This window comes from Chelmon rostratus, chromosome 14, assembly GCF_017976325.1.
Source record: "Chelmon rostratus isolate fCheRos1 chromosome 14, fCheRos1.pri, whole genome shotgun sequence".
Lineage (NCBI taxonomy): Eukaryota > Metazoa > Chordata > Actinopteri > Chaetodontiformes > Chaetodontidae > Chelmon > Chelmon rostratus.
The window spans coordinates 5,954,219-5,970,207 of NC_055671.1; the positions used below are offsets into that span (position 1 = coordinate 5,954,219).

The 15,989-nt window shown below is 42.1% G+C and overlaps 1 protein-coding gene across 1 annotated transcript in view; it reads left to right on the forward strand.

Annotated features, from left to right (window-relative positions):
* The window catches only part of uvrag (UV radiation resistance associated gene), a 93,424-nt gene that overhangs the window by 27,967 nt on the left and 49,468 nt on the right, over positions 1-15,989 (forward strand). The window contains exons 8-11 of the mRNA XM_041952090.1: positions 3,188-3,314; positions 10,628-10,712; positions 13,219-13,306; positions 13,721-13,781. Of these exons, the coding sequence (XP_041808024.1) occupies positions 3,188-3,314; positions 10,628-10,712; positions 13,219-13,306; positions 13,721-13,781 (361 nt within the window). The remainder of the gene's footprint in view (positions 1-3,187; positions 3,315-10,627; positions 10,713-13,218; positions 13,307-13,720; positions 13,782-15,989) is intronic.

A 15,989-nucleotide genomic window follows, 5' to 3' on the forward strand; every position in this document is an offset into this window, starting at 1 on the left:
AAACATTCTCTTCAAAAGCATCCCCTGTCTTCTGCTGTTATACAAGCCCCGAGGCAGTGACACTCGGGTGTTTTTATTCTCCAGGTAGACTTGCCTTTGGAAAAAGCTTTTTTCTGGTCACAGGATTACATACCTTGCATGCCGAAATTCATTTTGGGTAGCTGGGATTTTTTGTGTCCACCCATTGTTTCAGATCTGCAGGAGTATGTGTTGGTGTATGTGCTGTTGTACAGGTACCAAATTTAAAGGTTTTGAGTGTCTCTTCAGGTTACCTCTTTAGACCACTGTTACAGCTGTTGCTTTCCATCATGTTCTCCATTGGCTTTGGATATAGTTCATTTTTCTTTCCCCGGACCTTCCACCCTTGCTATTTAAGTAGCTCCACTATAGCCTTCTGAAGCCTCCCACAAAAACATTGAGGCTCCATTCTTTTGCCACAAAGGACCCCTTTCAAAAACTTGTCTCTGATATTTCCCCCTCAGTGAAACATTCCTTAAAAGCCTTTTCAGAGCTCACATCAGCTAATAAATCACATAATCCTCGCCCCGTACCTTTCTGTAAAACCCGGCAACTTGTAGTGAGTGGAGCATTGTGTGGCTCTTCTAAGGGTTTCCCTCTTTGCCTTTGGAGAGCTCTGTACTATCCTTCTGTGCGGGTCATAGTGAGTATGGATCAAAGGGGGACAGAGTGGAGGCCACCAACCTCAGCGCATGGCCCTTTCACCCTCTCACCCACACCCTGCCATTAATCTGCTGCTCCCCCCACGCCTGCTGCTTATTTACTCAGCTGACCCACTGCTGTTTGATGTTCAGAAGGAGTCAGACAGACCCTGGTGGTGGGTTACAGTCTCTCTCAAAGACACACACACACACACACACACACACACACACACACACACACTGACATGGCTGTGACCCACTTGTCAACTATGCCGCTCAGTGAAAGTGTAGGAGTCTCATGGTTCGTGCCAAAGCCAGTGGTGGTTAACATGTAAGCATCAGGGTGCGACACATTGGAAAGATGGAGGCTCTATCAGTCTTCTCTCTGCCGCTGATACCCCTCTGTTTTTGCCACAAAGCCCTCAGAAATCTTCAAGAAGAAGCATATCTGTGTTTCCTCTGATCCAGGCCATGATCACTATCTCAGTGTGTGTGTGAGAGTGTGTGAGATGCCACAGTCCTTGCTTGCAAAGTACAGGATGATTAACAAGACTGATTCTCTGTTATCCTGCCAACAAGCTCACTCCCTCCCAACTCTCCTTTACGCATGTCAAACCCTTTATGTTTTTCTCTTGCAACTTATATCACATGTACATTTCTTAGTCATCCTTCACATACTCCCAAAACGTTACCTCTTAAATCTCTCTTTGCATGTTCATCCCAATTTAGAATTATTCACTGTATTTTTCTGTTAACCTCCAATCTCTCCCCTTCATCCCATCCACTGTATCTACTGTGTACCACCTCCACATGCATCACTCCACAAATCCCTAGTGCTGTTCCTCATTACATGGTTGGCCCAGTGCAGGCTCCCCCGCTACCAGATAGAGACATGAAGCCTGATGAAGGGACACCATGTTAGAGTAGGTAGAGGGCAACATGTTGACTAATGGCCTGCACTGCGATGCTGCTGCTGGTCAGGGAGCACGAGTCGAGAGAGACGTCAGCTGAGAGTTGTGAGTGCAGAGGCAGGGACGGACACTCATCTGGAGTTGATGGGCTTTATTAAGGTCTCTCTGTTTTTTATGAAAGAAAAAACAACAGCAACAGGTTGGAACATATTATCCCCTACACCTGCAAGAACACACACCTTTTTATACAGCAGAAATTCGGAGTTGCCGTATGAGTAAATGCACAGGTGTGATTAATAACAATGATTATGACTCTATTTCATTTGAGTTTACAAGTAAGTGATGCTAATGAACAAGCATGTCTAACAGGCATTTTTTACAGCAGACATTTTGGCTTGTTATAGTAGGAATAGCCCATGTGTTATTAATAACATTAACAATGGTGCCGTTGTATTCAAGTATCCCAGTAAGTCATGACAGTGAGCCAGCATGCACAGTACCAGGATCCTGAAACTGAAGCAGCTAGATGGAATTCAGCTACCATTAAATGTATTAACTCCAGCCGTCTGCTTTTCTATGTATGACATTTCAAAATGTCTGCTGTCGATAAAAGAATAAGCGCAAAAAAGACAGAAAACCAAATTCTAACCGACAAGTCTGATGTGTGTGGAGGTGTGACTGGTTATTTTGTTGCAGCCTGGTGTCATTAGCCTGCAATTTAATGAAGATAAACACAGTGGACAGCTGCACATAATGACACTGGGCTCTGGCATAACATTTCTCAAATTAGAGGCTGCAGAGTATCGATATGTGTTTCCTGCTGCCTTCAGGTGGCTGCTGGGAATTAATGAACTGAAGGAGGTTTTCATGCAGTATGAATCAGCTATTTGTAACAGATACTATGAGAATCACTCATTATAGATTAGATAAATGCAGACTGCAGTTTAAACACATCTACTGGTTTGGAGAGTGTTTAATTGATATGGTTTATTATATGTAGTATATTTTAAGCTATTATCCTTTATTTCTGTGTATAAAAGTTTATTTGTATGTCACTTGTGCACCATGCGCTCTGCGCTGGCCACCAGAATACCACACAGACGGACAAAGCAAATTTCAAGGTCAGGGAAATACCAAACGGTCGCAGCACTACTTGCGCTGGTTGTTCCCCCACCCCGGAAATGGGGCCCTCAGCCTCATCTCCTCGCCTCTTGTCAGAGCAGCTGATTGCATGCTAACAGCCATACCAGTTACTTGGCTGCCAGCCATTCCCATGACTTGGGCTCATTACTAAACCTCTTAAACTGCTGCACTGATCTCAGAGCTCAGTGAGATGTTTTGAATAGCCAAATAATTCTTCGTTTTTATTGTCATTAGTTGTTGACAGTGGACTCTGGAATTGTCAATGGCGAGTATTGGCTCAGCAGATGTTTATTAAATCAATGCAACCTGGGATCAGCTTGCAAAAACATGCCTTGTTTTTCAGGGAGCTAGTAGGAAGGTCTTTGTAAAGTATAATAAACGCTTGAAATTGCTGTGGCCACATATTCAATATTTTCCTTTACCCTCTTTCTCTGTTTTCTCTCCATATGATTTTCCTGTGTATGCTCTGCACAGAAAAAGGAGAGGGAGTGCATGCAGCTGCGTATCGCCGTGCTGCGTAGTGAACTACAGCGGCAGAGGAAGGCGCTTGGCAGGGAGATAGACCTGCGGCAGAAGGAGAGGTCACAGCTTCAGAGGAAAGGTAAAGCAAATGGGTGCACATACATCTAGGGTTGGGTATTCCCAGTTTCGATTCCAATACAGTTTCTTTGTTTGGTGTACATTTACCCATAGGAAGGTGCCCTTTGTTCATAAACCTAATTCCCTAATTTGATTTACAGTACTTAAACCCTTGTTCCTGTTTTTTTTTTTAAATTTTGTTGATCGTGTATTGTAATATCAATGATCAGTAGCTGTTTCCACACTTATTTTTGTGGCTATGGTTATGTTTGTAACTGACACTAATCACAGAACAACTATATCTCCACAAATGAGCTCAAATAAATACAATAAAGTAACTCTTATCATGCATCCATGGCATCAATTTCACAATGTTAGCCAGTGTGTCAGTATTTCCTGAGCTATTCACAGTGTAAACACTCTGCTTTTCACTAGTCGGCAGCCTCAACACACTGTAGTTTATACAGCATTATAACTAGCAAACATAAAATCTCCTGCCACTACATTTCATGTCATATTTTTCTCGCTCTCTTTCCCTGGAGGTCTGCCAGTCGCTGCTGCTCTCGCTCACCTTCCTTGCTCAACTACCCACTCTTTGCGAGCTGTTACCCCATGGCCACTCACAATACAGGAAAAATACTAAAATGCACATGTACATGCTCCTGTCTAAACAAACCGACATCCTGTTGCATTGCGCCGTAGACCGGCCCTGGCAAATAGCCACGTCCTTGCTTTTCTGCAATAATGAAGAGTTAATGTGTTTTGGAATCAATAAGCAGGACCAAAATTCAATTTGTTTTGTTTACCTGATTCTTCTTATTTTGGATTCAGTTCTAATTGGAGCCTAATTTTGCTTCCTAATCCTACATACAACAGGTACAGGGTTTGTGGATTGATCTTAAAGGGTAATTCTGGTATTTTTATACCTGAGGCCTAGTTTTACATATTTTCTTTAAATGACAATAGGGACCAGGTTGAAGAATACCATAATACCCCGTAATTGCTTTGATCATCTTTTTCAATATGATGATGGGCTATTAATTGTTCAGTAGATTAATTTATACAGTAAATAATGATGAGGCCTACAAATGTCATTTTGTGTCCTTGACGAGTGAACAGTGCTATTTATACTGATTTTTAGTACAATGTCAGCATACTTGTTCAGTTCTGCAACAGCACAAGTGGCACTCACCCACAAGTAAGTTAGTGAACTATGTCAATGCTATATGCATAGAAGAGTACATATACATGTATTATTATATATGTGTATTCAGTACTCTAAATCAGTGTTTTTACCACCATAATTGCTGTTAGAGTTTGTGTGAACGCACTCATGGTAATAGCAATGAAGAGCACAATCACGTGAGATGATCAGTTAGCCCTGCGACAACTCAGTTTGTTATCTCTAATGGTGCTGCATGACTCAAACCCAGCTTGTGTAAGGAGCCTTGATAGAATCAGTAAAAACACATGCAGCAAATTCCACCAAACTCCCCAATCTTTTTATGATTAAAAAAAAGGCTGTGTTGGTGCTACTAATTGTAAGAAGAATAGAGAATGTTATGTTATGGCATAGTTTGACCATGATTTTGTTCATATTACAGAAAATAAGCTGTAGCCTAACTGGGTTATTTTTCATGTTTTAGTTCAAATGATATAGTTAATGGGCTGCACGGTGGCTCGGTGGTTAGCAGCGTTGCCTCACAGCTAGAAGATCCCCAGTTTGATCCCGCACAGAAAGATCCCAGGCGGTTCGATCCCGCCTGGGATCTTTCTGTGTGGAGTTTGCATGTTCTCCCTGTGCAGCGTGGGTTTTCACCGGGTTCTCCGGCTTCCTCCCACAGTCCGAAAACATGCTGAGGTTAATTGATGCCTCTAAATAGCCCGTAGGTGTGAATGAGTGGTGTGCTTGGTTGTCTGTCTCTATATGTAGCCCTGTGGTAGGCTGGCGACCTGCCCAGGGTGTCCCCCGCCTTTGCCCGAGAGACGGCTGGGATAGGCTCCAGCCCCCCCTGTGACCCTGCAAAGGATTCAGCGGTGTATAGATAATGGATGGATGGATGATATAGTTAATACTTTTCAGCATATCTTCTTCTTCTTCTGTATATTAATGTTTGATATTTAGTCATGTGTTTCTCATGGTGCTTATGCTGCACCAGAAGTACCTTTGTGCTGTCGATTGACACCACACAGCTTGTAGCAACCAAAGTAAGTTACACCTTTATTTTTCTATGTTGGAGACTGAACCGGTTCCTCTACAGCTTTCTACAATGTATTGTTATGCACTGTCAGGATATGTCTCAGTTCCACCGTCATCTGCACTGGTTGTCTGAGAGTAGGTCGGGTGGCCTCTGTTGGAACCTTGTGTTAGGAAGATCAGCTTGGGCCAAAGTGCATGGCACCTCACCAATGTGAGGTGAGGATTGGAAATGATAAGCATGTATTTTGCACATGCATCCAGACACACACACGCACACACTTGCACAAAAAGAGAGCACTAAGAGGGGTTCAGGGAGAAGTTTCCTTTGTGCTGCAATCCTACAAAAATGGCAGTTAATCCTCTGCCTCTTTACCTGTCACCACTCCGTCTACAGCCAAAAGAACTTGCTGCTCTCCTTCTCTGCAGCTCATTGATGGCTTTTTTCCAGACTGGACAAGTGCTTATTAAGAAACAGAAGAAAAAAAATCCTTCAGCTGGTTAAAGAGGGAAAAGGTATTTTAGGATAAATTGAAATGCTGTAGCTGAATGGGGCTGTGCTGAAAATCTTGTTGTTTTTTCCCAGACTCATAACTCAAAAGCCAAAAACCATATGCTGCTAAGTTCTGCTGTACTTCCAGCGTGTTGTTTAGCTCTTCTAATCAGCCTGCACATATTCATTTGTTTCACTATCGGAAAAAACCCTGTATTAATTACAGACAGGATACTCTTGGAGACAGGTGTTTACAGTATTTCATACAGCAGCTGATTTCGTGTCTGATTATATTTAGATTGGCACCACAACGTGTTTGTTTCATCTGATCTCATCTTTCATTCTTCAGACACATATGATTTTATCAATTGTAGCTCAAATTTCATTTTGAAACGTTCGTCAGGACGCTGTTGGCTTGTCTGTCAAAACACACACTAACTTCAAGATGCAAAATGATTGCCTTTCAAATTGGTAATTATACAAACTGGTAATGATTTATATACTCGTATAATGCCAATGTTGTTTCAATTAGGAGGGTTTAATTTGTTGAATTTTCACACATTCCAGTGCTTATTAAATGCAGTTTTTTTTCAAAGTTTTATTAACAGTTTAACAGCATGTGTTTGTATGGAACATTGCTATGCAATATGTCCTCAAGGGGAGCCATTCATTCTTTGTCACACTCTTTAGGATCTCATCTATGCCTGGCCGTGTGGTCTTTCAAACTCTCACACAGTTATAGGACCCATTAGCAAATAATTCTGGGCCTCTCTCAAAACAAAGGGCCCAGAACCCAAACATACAGTCGAGGCTCTGCAGGTGTGCGCATCTACACGTGAGCTAGCAGATAAAGATGAGATGAAAGTTGGTTGTCTGCGTTTTTCTAAAGTAACTATTAGAACGTTGTTGCAGACTTGCTGATGCCTATTCTGTGTGTGTGCTCCCACTTTGCCATCCTTCACAGTGTAGGCATAATAAGCACTAAAAAACATCAGCCGTCGGTATCTTTCTGATGACAGGTTAACGACTAGCTGTTCAGTGCCCGCTGATTTACAGTAATGGCAGTGAAATTATAGCAGAAGTGTAGGCTTGAGTATAGCTGTTGTTTTTCATTTCTCCTGCTAATGCGCACACACTCACACAAGTCCACTGCATGTCTTTCACACAATTCATAACGGAGGACATATGAGCGTGAGCACAGTTTTTTTTCCTTCTTTACAGCTGGGAATTTAAAATGAAAGTCTTTCTTCCCTCCGTCTAGAATTAATGGGTTTGGTTTTGCTGGGGTCACACTCTTGTCACAATTTCCTCCTGTCTAATTTCCCTCCTTCCACCTTGAGCAGACGACATAAATCAGGTCTGTGAACGGCGTTTATTGTACTTAGTAACAGTAGTTATTCTCACGCTCTGTAACACAGCCAGGGCTCCCGACCAATAAATGTCAGTGGTTGGGCTTCTCAAGTGTAAGGAACGCAGTTTTGTGAAGGTATGGCGTGTGGAGGTATTTGTCACCTCTGAGAAAAGGTCTCATATTGAAGCTATCATCATTAAAGCTCCTTTAGCAGCAGCACAGATTAACATCCTTCAGTTGGCTGCCGTGTTGACTGAGGATACGAGTTGACAGGTACTGCAGTCCAACACTCTGCTTAATGACTAACTAGTGTGCCTTTCTACCTTTTTCCTACTTTTTTGTTAAGCCCCCTTCCTTCCTACTCTGTCTTCATGACACAGTCATGCTTTTTCTTAATATAGCATGGGGAGTGCTGGTTTAAAAAGAATGCTTTTCAGGTGAATTATGTTTCACTGGAAACTCCATGTCGTGTTTTACCTCATAAGCTTTGTACATCTTTGTAAATATGTGCTTATTCTGAATTTCATGCAGCAACATGTTTCAAAAAAAGTTGGGACAGGAGCAACTAAAGACACTAAAGAAAGTTGTGGAATGCTCAAGTATCATATTTTGTGTAATTGTAACACTGACCCTCACATGAAACATGACATTGAGTGTCTCTTTAAATGTCCTTTAAAAACAGTTGTTCCAGACATCACCAAGTACATGAACGCTGCAGGGCTCACACAGAGGTCACTAAGGTCAGGTGAATCTGAACAAACCTTTAAATCAGCAGAGCGATTGTCCATTTTGCTGCTTGATTTCTTTCAGAATAGCACAAAGCCTGACCTCGGCTGCCAGAGGGACCTTACTGTACGTTGTCTCATGTCCAAAATCAGAAAAGCACCCTGGCTTTTATTTATTTTGTAGCCACATTTGGCTGGACCCTCTGGACCCTACACCCACACTACTCATGTTTAATTTGAAAGATAATGTATCTGTATTTGCTTTAATTTGTCAGTCTATCCCCTGATACAAACTGGAATCGGTTAGAGGGATGAAAAGATGAGAAGCTGGACAGATAGAACAGATATGACAGAGCCGGGCATTACATGAAAGCAGTAGTGCAACACCGGCCCACGCAGTCAGTGTTGAAATATGTTTTCATGTCATCACTCACAACAGAGGGATGTCCTGTCTGATCTTTGTCTCACGCTATCTGTCTTCCTAGCTAATCTGGCGGAGATAGTTCTGAGTACCTTTATTTTCTCTCTCTCTCCGTCTCTTTTAAGTTATCTCTTCTTCCAACCTTGTGATGTCAATTTGAGCAGCATGGACGTGAGTGGAAGTATGTGATGAAAAGAAGGTCCTGTGATCCGACTGATCACAAATGAGAGTGGGAGTGTGTCATCGATTGCTAAAAACACACTTTTCTACCAGCTACTCCCGTCACATTTGAGTGTGGCTTGCAGGCTTGATCAGAACTATAGATATATAAAAATGATGATGAGAATTTTTATATGTAAGGGGAAACTCACAAAATATCTTGCTACTTGTGACTGTTTTATTGCTGGTGCTTTTGCTTTCAACATACTTTTGGTTTCTTTCTTTCTCAAATAACATGCCAAGAATAGAAACCAGGAATCCATAAGTTATTGATGAGAAGAAGCAGAATTGAAATCAATTATATTATCATCCTTAGAAGAGTACTCCACTGATTTAGCATTGCACACCCATAACATTGTCAGACTTACAATGGACAGTTTAAAAAAAGGACCCTAATTGATGCAGTAGAACCAGAGATACCATCAAAATGTGGCACCTACATCTCCCCCGCAATGAATCTTGATCGTGGACTTTTTTGTCAGTCTTGGTTTTGGTAATGCTAGTCCAACCATGAGGTGCTAGCTTCAGGCCGACATGAGGAGCGGGCTACGGTCTGAAACCAAGTCTGGTCAGCTCACTTAATTCAGTCTTTACACCCCCCAGATTTTTTTCATTTTCAATCTTTGCTGTCTTCAACTTGAACTGGAGCTGACATCACTTAAGGCAGTTGATCAGACTTTGTACAGCTCCATCTGGGGCCACAGGAAGTCATATTCCCCTGGAAGCAGACTTTGATGTGTAAAATCTGTGCATCTGTGCATCTGTGATGTCCTAATGCTTATCATTAAACCCTTGCAGTTAAGTCTGAATACTATCGAGTCCTTGGGGCATTTTAAACGGCACCTGAAAAGTATCCTTATCTGTTGACTGAGCCACTTCTCGTGGATCATCTGCCTGTAGAGGAGCAGTGACTTGACACCAAGGTGCTCCTACATGGCCTAGCTCTCTTGGGAGTGAGGCCAGTCACCTTAGGGTGAAATCTCATTACAGATGATTCTATTCACAGTTTGAGCATAAAGCATTCAGCATGAGATTTTTTGGCTTTGTTTTGTGCCTCTGCTCTCTTTTCGCCACCATGGCCTGATATAACAGCCACTGTCCCGCTGTTGCACCTCACAATCCTCTAAGAACTTTGAGCTCTTAATTAGGCCAACAATCCAAATGTTTCACTAATTCTCACAAGGCACATGCAGTTGTCCTTTTGTTGGTCAAATTAAAACAATGATGGAACAGTAAATAAATGAGCAAACAAAACAATGTGTAGCAAACCTGTTCTGGTTACTCTGAATCACTGCTTTATCTACCTATCTGCTTATAATGGGGATCATATTTACAACTTGCTGCAAAGGAGAACCCAGTAGACATTTCAAAATTAAAGCACGTGTTGAAAATGAACTCACAAATTATTTTAAACAGACATGTTTTTTGTTTTAATGTGCATTAAAGGGTCAAAACTCTTTCTTTATTAAAATAAAGTGGAACCATAAGTCATGTTTCTGTTGCATTTGACTGCTGTCTCTCCATATGTGAGAGCTCAGATTGAGTTATAGGGTTGTAATGTTCTGTCAAAACCCTAAATTATACTTTGCTTCTTTCTGGCTACACTGAGGTATTGTGAGCTTGCCAATATTGCACAACTTCCACAGGCTATATCATCACTGTCCCTTATCTGCCTGATTTTATTTATTTGCCCAGCTCTGTATTTACGCAGTCTGACAAATCCTGTAATTTGAATACATATGTTGTTTGGTTTTATGTGGTGTCAAAAGGAAATGGTTCTGGCCTGATCAAAAGAGCTGTTTGATCTTGCTTAAGTTTAGCAGTGGATGGCAGCCAACCAAACACAAGCCCACCTGGCTGTTCAGATGTAGCAGGCAGAAGAGCACACACCTGATAATTTACACTTTTTTTTCTTTCTGTCTCTGCCAGAGGAAGCGTTCTCCGCTCAGCACGAGAGTCTGAAGGAGGAGAAGGAATCCTTAACCAAGCTGCAGAAGGAATGCACTGCCAAGAGGTATGCGTGAACCTGTAATTAGCTATTGCTTTATATCTGCACAGAAAACACACTTTTTAAATGCGTTCATCCCCGTCAGCGAGACATTACCCAGAGCCCACTGAATGATGTGACTCAATGTGAATTGTGATGAGACTACACCCGTCTCCCTGCCTCCCACCATGATTTCTCAAAACAAGGGGATGTTTTTGCGGCTGGCGCTGCCTATTTATATGTCTTCAACAGAGAGTTTGCACATTGTGCTAAAAAGCCTTTTGGCGTGTGTTTGCCTTGGCCTGCGGGGAGGCGTGTGCGGCTGGTGCTGACCCTGGATACAACTTTGTTTGTCTGAGAAGTACCTGGCAGTCTCAGAGGGTAAACCAGAGCCCCAGGAAGCCAGTATGGGCCAAGAGTCCCAGCAAACAGGAAATTAACACCGACACTTGTACATCTGCCTAACATCCATTGCTTGGAAATATCTGTGTCTTTGATGTTTTTTCATGGAAATGTCTCTTTTTATTTAATTTCTTTTTGAACTTTTTGCGAGGGAAAGGTTATGCTGAGCATGCACGCTTTCTTTCAGCTTTTCCCCATTCCTGTTTAATATTTCACTGCTGCTCTTGAACAGCTTAGCTCACAAAATTGGATCTGAAAAGCATCACTCAGGGTACTTTTAGTTGTTGATGCCATAGTTGTTGAATACAGTGAGCCTTTTGAAAACTCATTGCCTTCTAGGTTGCCACAGCCAGCTTGAGGCGTTCGACCAACTGCCCTCTGAACTGTCAAGTACAATACGTTTTTTATGATAGAATTTTAATCTAAAATTATCCAATATTTCATAAACACAACAAACTTTGTTGTTCTTTGTTCATACCCTATTAATCATCTCACAACCACACAGATTTATCTGGACCCTTAAGAGGGGGCCTGACGCCTAGATTGAAAGCCACTGTACTTAAATACCTAATTCTATATAAAATAGTTAAAACTAGCTGCTCTTTGACCAGCCACAAGAGTGAAATTATACTTTTTGCATTCATACATTGGTTTTAACAATTCATTTTCCTGCAGAATGAATTCTGTTACTTTTAATATTTTAAAACAAAAGCTTGACGTTTGGGTAAATTCGGTTATCTGCTCTCTGGCAGAGTTAGATGAGAAGATCAACACCACTTTGTGATGTTAGGGTGGTTTTGATCTTCTCATGTAGCCCTGCACCAGAAAGCCAATCAGCATATATCCCAAAATGTGGAACTATTCCTTTAAAACATTTTGCTGATGATTCTTAAAATTAAATATATTCTAAATGTAGATCAATACAAAATAATTGATTTGTGAATATGCATTAAGAAGGGTGGTGAAACATGGGGAAACATGAGTTTCCTTGCACCTTGGGCTCAGCCAGTTAGGTGAGTCAGAGCCTGCTGTACAGATGATTGATTTCAGATCAGACGATCATTAGACACCGATCTGTCTCTTCTTTCGCTTGTACAAGGCAGCTGCACACTTGGAAAGGGAAATGATAAGAGACGGCGAACCACAGGAAAAGCCAAATAGGAAATTCAAGTGACAAGTGTGGAGCACGGATGGGAGGGCGCATCACATTCAATTACCATTTTCCACCCAAATCCCTTTTCATCTGCATGAAATGATGGGCTATTACCCCTAAGTGTACTAAGTATTGTAGAGGACACCCAGGGAGAGAGACTCGCTCACACACACACCATTCATATAAAGCAGCCAGTCATCTGTATTACTCATACGTAAGCATTCACAGGAGTAACTGTACATACCCTCCAGAGTTATGTTATATTTACTCTTTTTAACGGAAGGGCTTTTTTTTAGCTGGGCAGATGTGTTAGATGTTATTAATAACTGGAGTTCTTTCACATGCTCATGTCTTTCATGCTGTTTAAATCCACCTTTACTCTCCTTTTTAGCTGCAGCCTTTAAATCACCAGCACTCACCACAGTTATATCATGTGGCTGTTGGATGTATAAGTTAGATGAAACTCTGAACTTATACTGTATTTCAGTCAGTGATGCTATTACACATTTGTAAAAGGAATAATAAATAATAAATGAAGAACATAAACACTCTTAAACAGCGTTACTTTGCCAGACCACAGCACTTGTAGGCAAATACACAGACCAGTTTTTTGTTCTCCAGTTTTCATAGGTTAGAATTCAGAATGTCCTCCAGCCTGCACTGATAATGGGACAGGCTGGGGTTGACTACAAGCAACTGTCCTATTATGGCTGTAAAATGACTGGTGAATTTTCTTTCAGTTATATAGCAGATCGCTGACGTGTCACCTAGCTCTCATCCATACAAGGCTGAGATAAAGGCATGTTGGCCTAATCCTCAGCTTAGAGCAACATTAACCTGCTCTCACATATCATTACGATGCATGAATGAACTCTCCTCTCTGTTCTCATGAATCTTTTCTATCCTCACCAACTCTGATGACCTTTATGGCAGCCGGTTGCTAATTGTGTCGTCCTTGTGTCTGGTTTTGTCTCCCAGAGAGCAGTTCCTCAAGTCCAACGCCCAGCTCACCTTCCGCTGTCGTCAGCTGCTCTCTGAGCTTTCCTACATTTACCCCATTGATGTGGTGAGTCGGACCCGGTGGTACACTGCGGCACAACACGTTTTTGACAGACAACTGCAAAGAATTATTCAAGGCTTTGATAAAGCAGAAATGCTGCAGATAGTTGTGTGCAACAGTTCTCTTTGTTTCCGAATGTTATTTCCACTGCGGTGTTTTTAGAGTTCATCCAAAGTCATCACCTTTCCCTCCAACATGCCTCTCTGATATATATTACAGTCTGTTTTCTAAAACATTTGGCATGGAAACTAAATATTTTAAACGCTGACACCGCTAGACAGTGAGGGAATGATTTAAAGCAAATGCCCGTGCCAGTGGCGAAGCTGGTGTTCCAGCCCTCACAGAGTTTCATCGTGTCTGGGTCTGTTTCTGCTGCCTGATCATTGTCTTTAATATGAAACCTCTTATTTAAATCCACAGGCTAATCAGTCAGATTATGTCATCTGCGGAGTGAAGCTGCCAAACTCTGAAGACTTTCAAGGTAATTTATAACATGCCTGCTTGTGTGCTTCAGGGTTATGGGAGGATGCGCTGTGGTAAGGCATGCTGAGCAAATGTTTTGCCTTAGCTTTAATGCGTGTGATTATATGTGGATGTTTGGTGAGGCGAAGCAATTTAACATTTTACAATGCGGAGGCTGATGATCTCATTCGTGCAGTATCTGTGATATTATCTGTGGAATTTTGGCATTACTGTTCCCAAGTATAACAGTCTTTAACATGCATAAATGACATAATTTTACAATTACCAATATGTCATTTTAATGCCACAAGATATAATGACATAATTGTATTATCAACAATCAATCATTCTTCTCAACTCTGGCTAGTTCTATACAATCAAAGTCACCACATACACACATAAATACATGTCTTGCCTCAGATACTGTGTGTGACATGAGTTAGCGATGATAAAGCACCAGTGTAATCACTTTCCTGCAGTAAAGTCTTTGAATTCATTGACACCCATGCACAAGCCCTCCTGGGTGTATTTTCATGGTTGTGTTTTGATTTATTATTTTCTCCTCTTGACATGGTTGATTGATTGATTGATCATTTGATTGACTGAATTTATTTAAAACACTTGGTTTCCAACTTATTTCTAACATGGGCCCTTCTCTTCTCCCTGTGTTGTTTTAATATCCATAATATCACCTGAATATCAATTCATTTCTCATCTGTGCAATAAAAAGAGACACAGATTTAATTAATCGCATTTCAGCAGTGTTGCTGGAATGCATAATAGGAGGGAGAAGGCTCCATGCTGAGTTGCTAAAAAATAAAGAGGGAGATAAGAAAGCAGAAAGGAAGAAGTTTGGAGCCAGGCATGTGGGCCAGACAGAGAAGGACAGAACTAGGTTGGTTTGCATTCTTCTGTTGCCTTTCTGATTTCTTGCTGGCCGTAGTTGGAGGAGTTGTTCAGCCCTACCACAGTCTTATAGAGTCACAGAATGCTTTTGTATCTGGTTTACCATCCCAGTGAGACAGAGCCACAGAAAGCTCATGGTTTAATATCAAAGACACATTATTAGGCAACAGAATGTTGAAAAACAGTTTTGTCAGCAGGCAGTTTCAGCCACAAAGCCCTTGTTATCATGTTGATGTCCTGGGTTAGAGTAAGGGTCACGCTGCATGTGTCGTGGTAAATGGGATTTGCTGTCACAGCAAGGGAAACTTGATGACTTCATGACCTCTTAACAGCTCTGTCGAATGGATGGGTCGTCACATTGGATGGGAATGAATGGTTAGCTTTGGTCTGCAGCATTTGTCTCATGCTGAGAACACACTGGTTACTGTCCGGTCAACATCCTCCAGCTCCCCTTCTTCACAGCTGGTGACACCCCACAGGCCTCTGAATCCATAATTCAAAAATACCACTCTCCCACTCTTCTCCGCTCCCTGCTGTCACACTCCACCTGTTAACATCTTTTAAGAGCACTGTGAAGTGCACAGTGGTCACAGCCAGCCCGTTTGTGTTTGCAGCAATCACTTGTTCCCATAAGGTGGAGGCCTGTGTCTGCTTCTGCCTCCCTGTCCTGCATAGGTGGACACCTAGCAGTGAGTAAACAACTGAGCATGTGCTGTGGCAGAGGATAGGCCTAACAAAGAACATCCTAATGCATTGACTGCTAACTACCTTCTCCTGTGTGCCCTTCCTCATGGCCACCCGGCTTGTGGTTTGTCAAGTGTAGAGAGGAGCTGTCATGCAATCACAGAAGCCTTTAATATTCACCCTCTAACATGACTGCTGTGGCCATTAGACATCTTGCAAAGGAAGATGCAACATATAGAGACCACAGGAAGAAAGGAAGGAAGCATGCGTTCTTTCTACAGTCTCTACATGTCCCACCATTTTACCCAATTGCTGACCCCTGCTCTCATTTGTGTGAGGTCTGCCCCAGAGACAGCCCGCCTAGAGCTATCTGAATGTGTGTCGGAGTCAGTTTAGACAGGCCTACAGGGGAGGATGTTCCACATTAGAAGCCAGGGTCAGGGTTAGTTGGGAGTCCTAATCCTACCGGGGGTCAAAGTGGAACAGGGTGGCACTCTGCTGAGGCCCTTCAATGCTTAACTCAGCTTTCCTTGTCAGCGCAGCCTGACAAGATATGAACAGTCTCCACTTGCACCCTAAGGTGGCTCTTATAGTTGCATGTCCTCCAGTTGACCTGATATTCCTGTTAGTGTGTAGC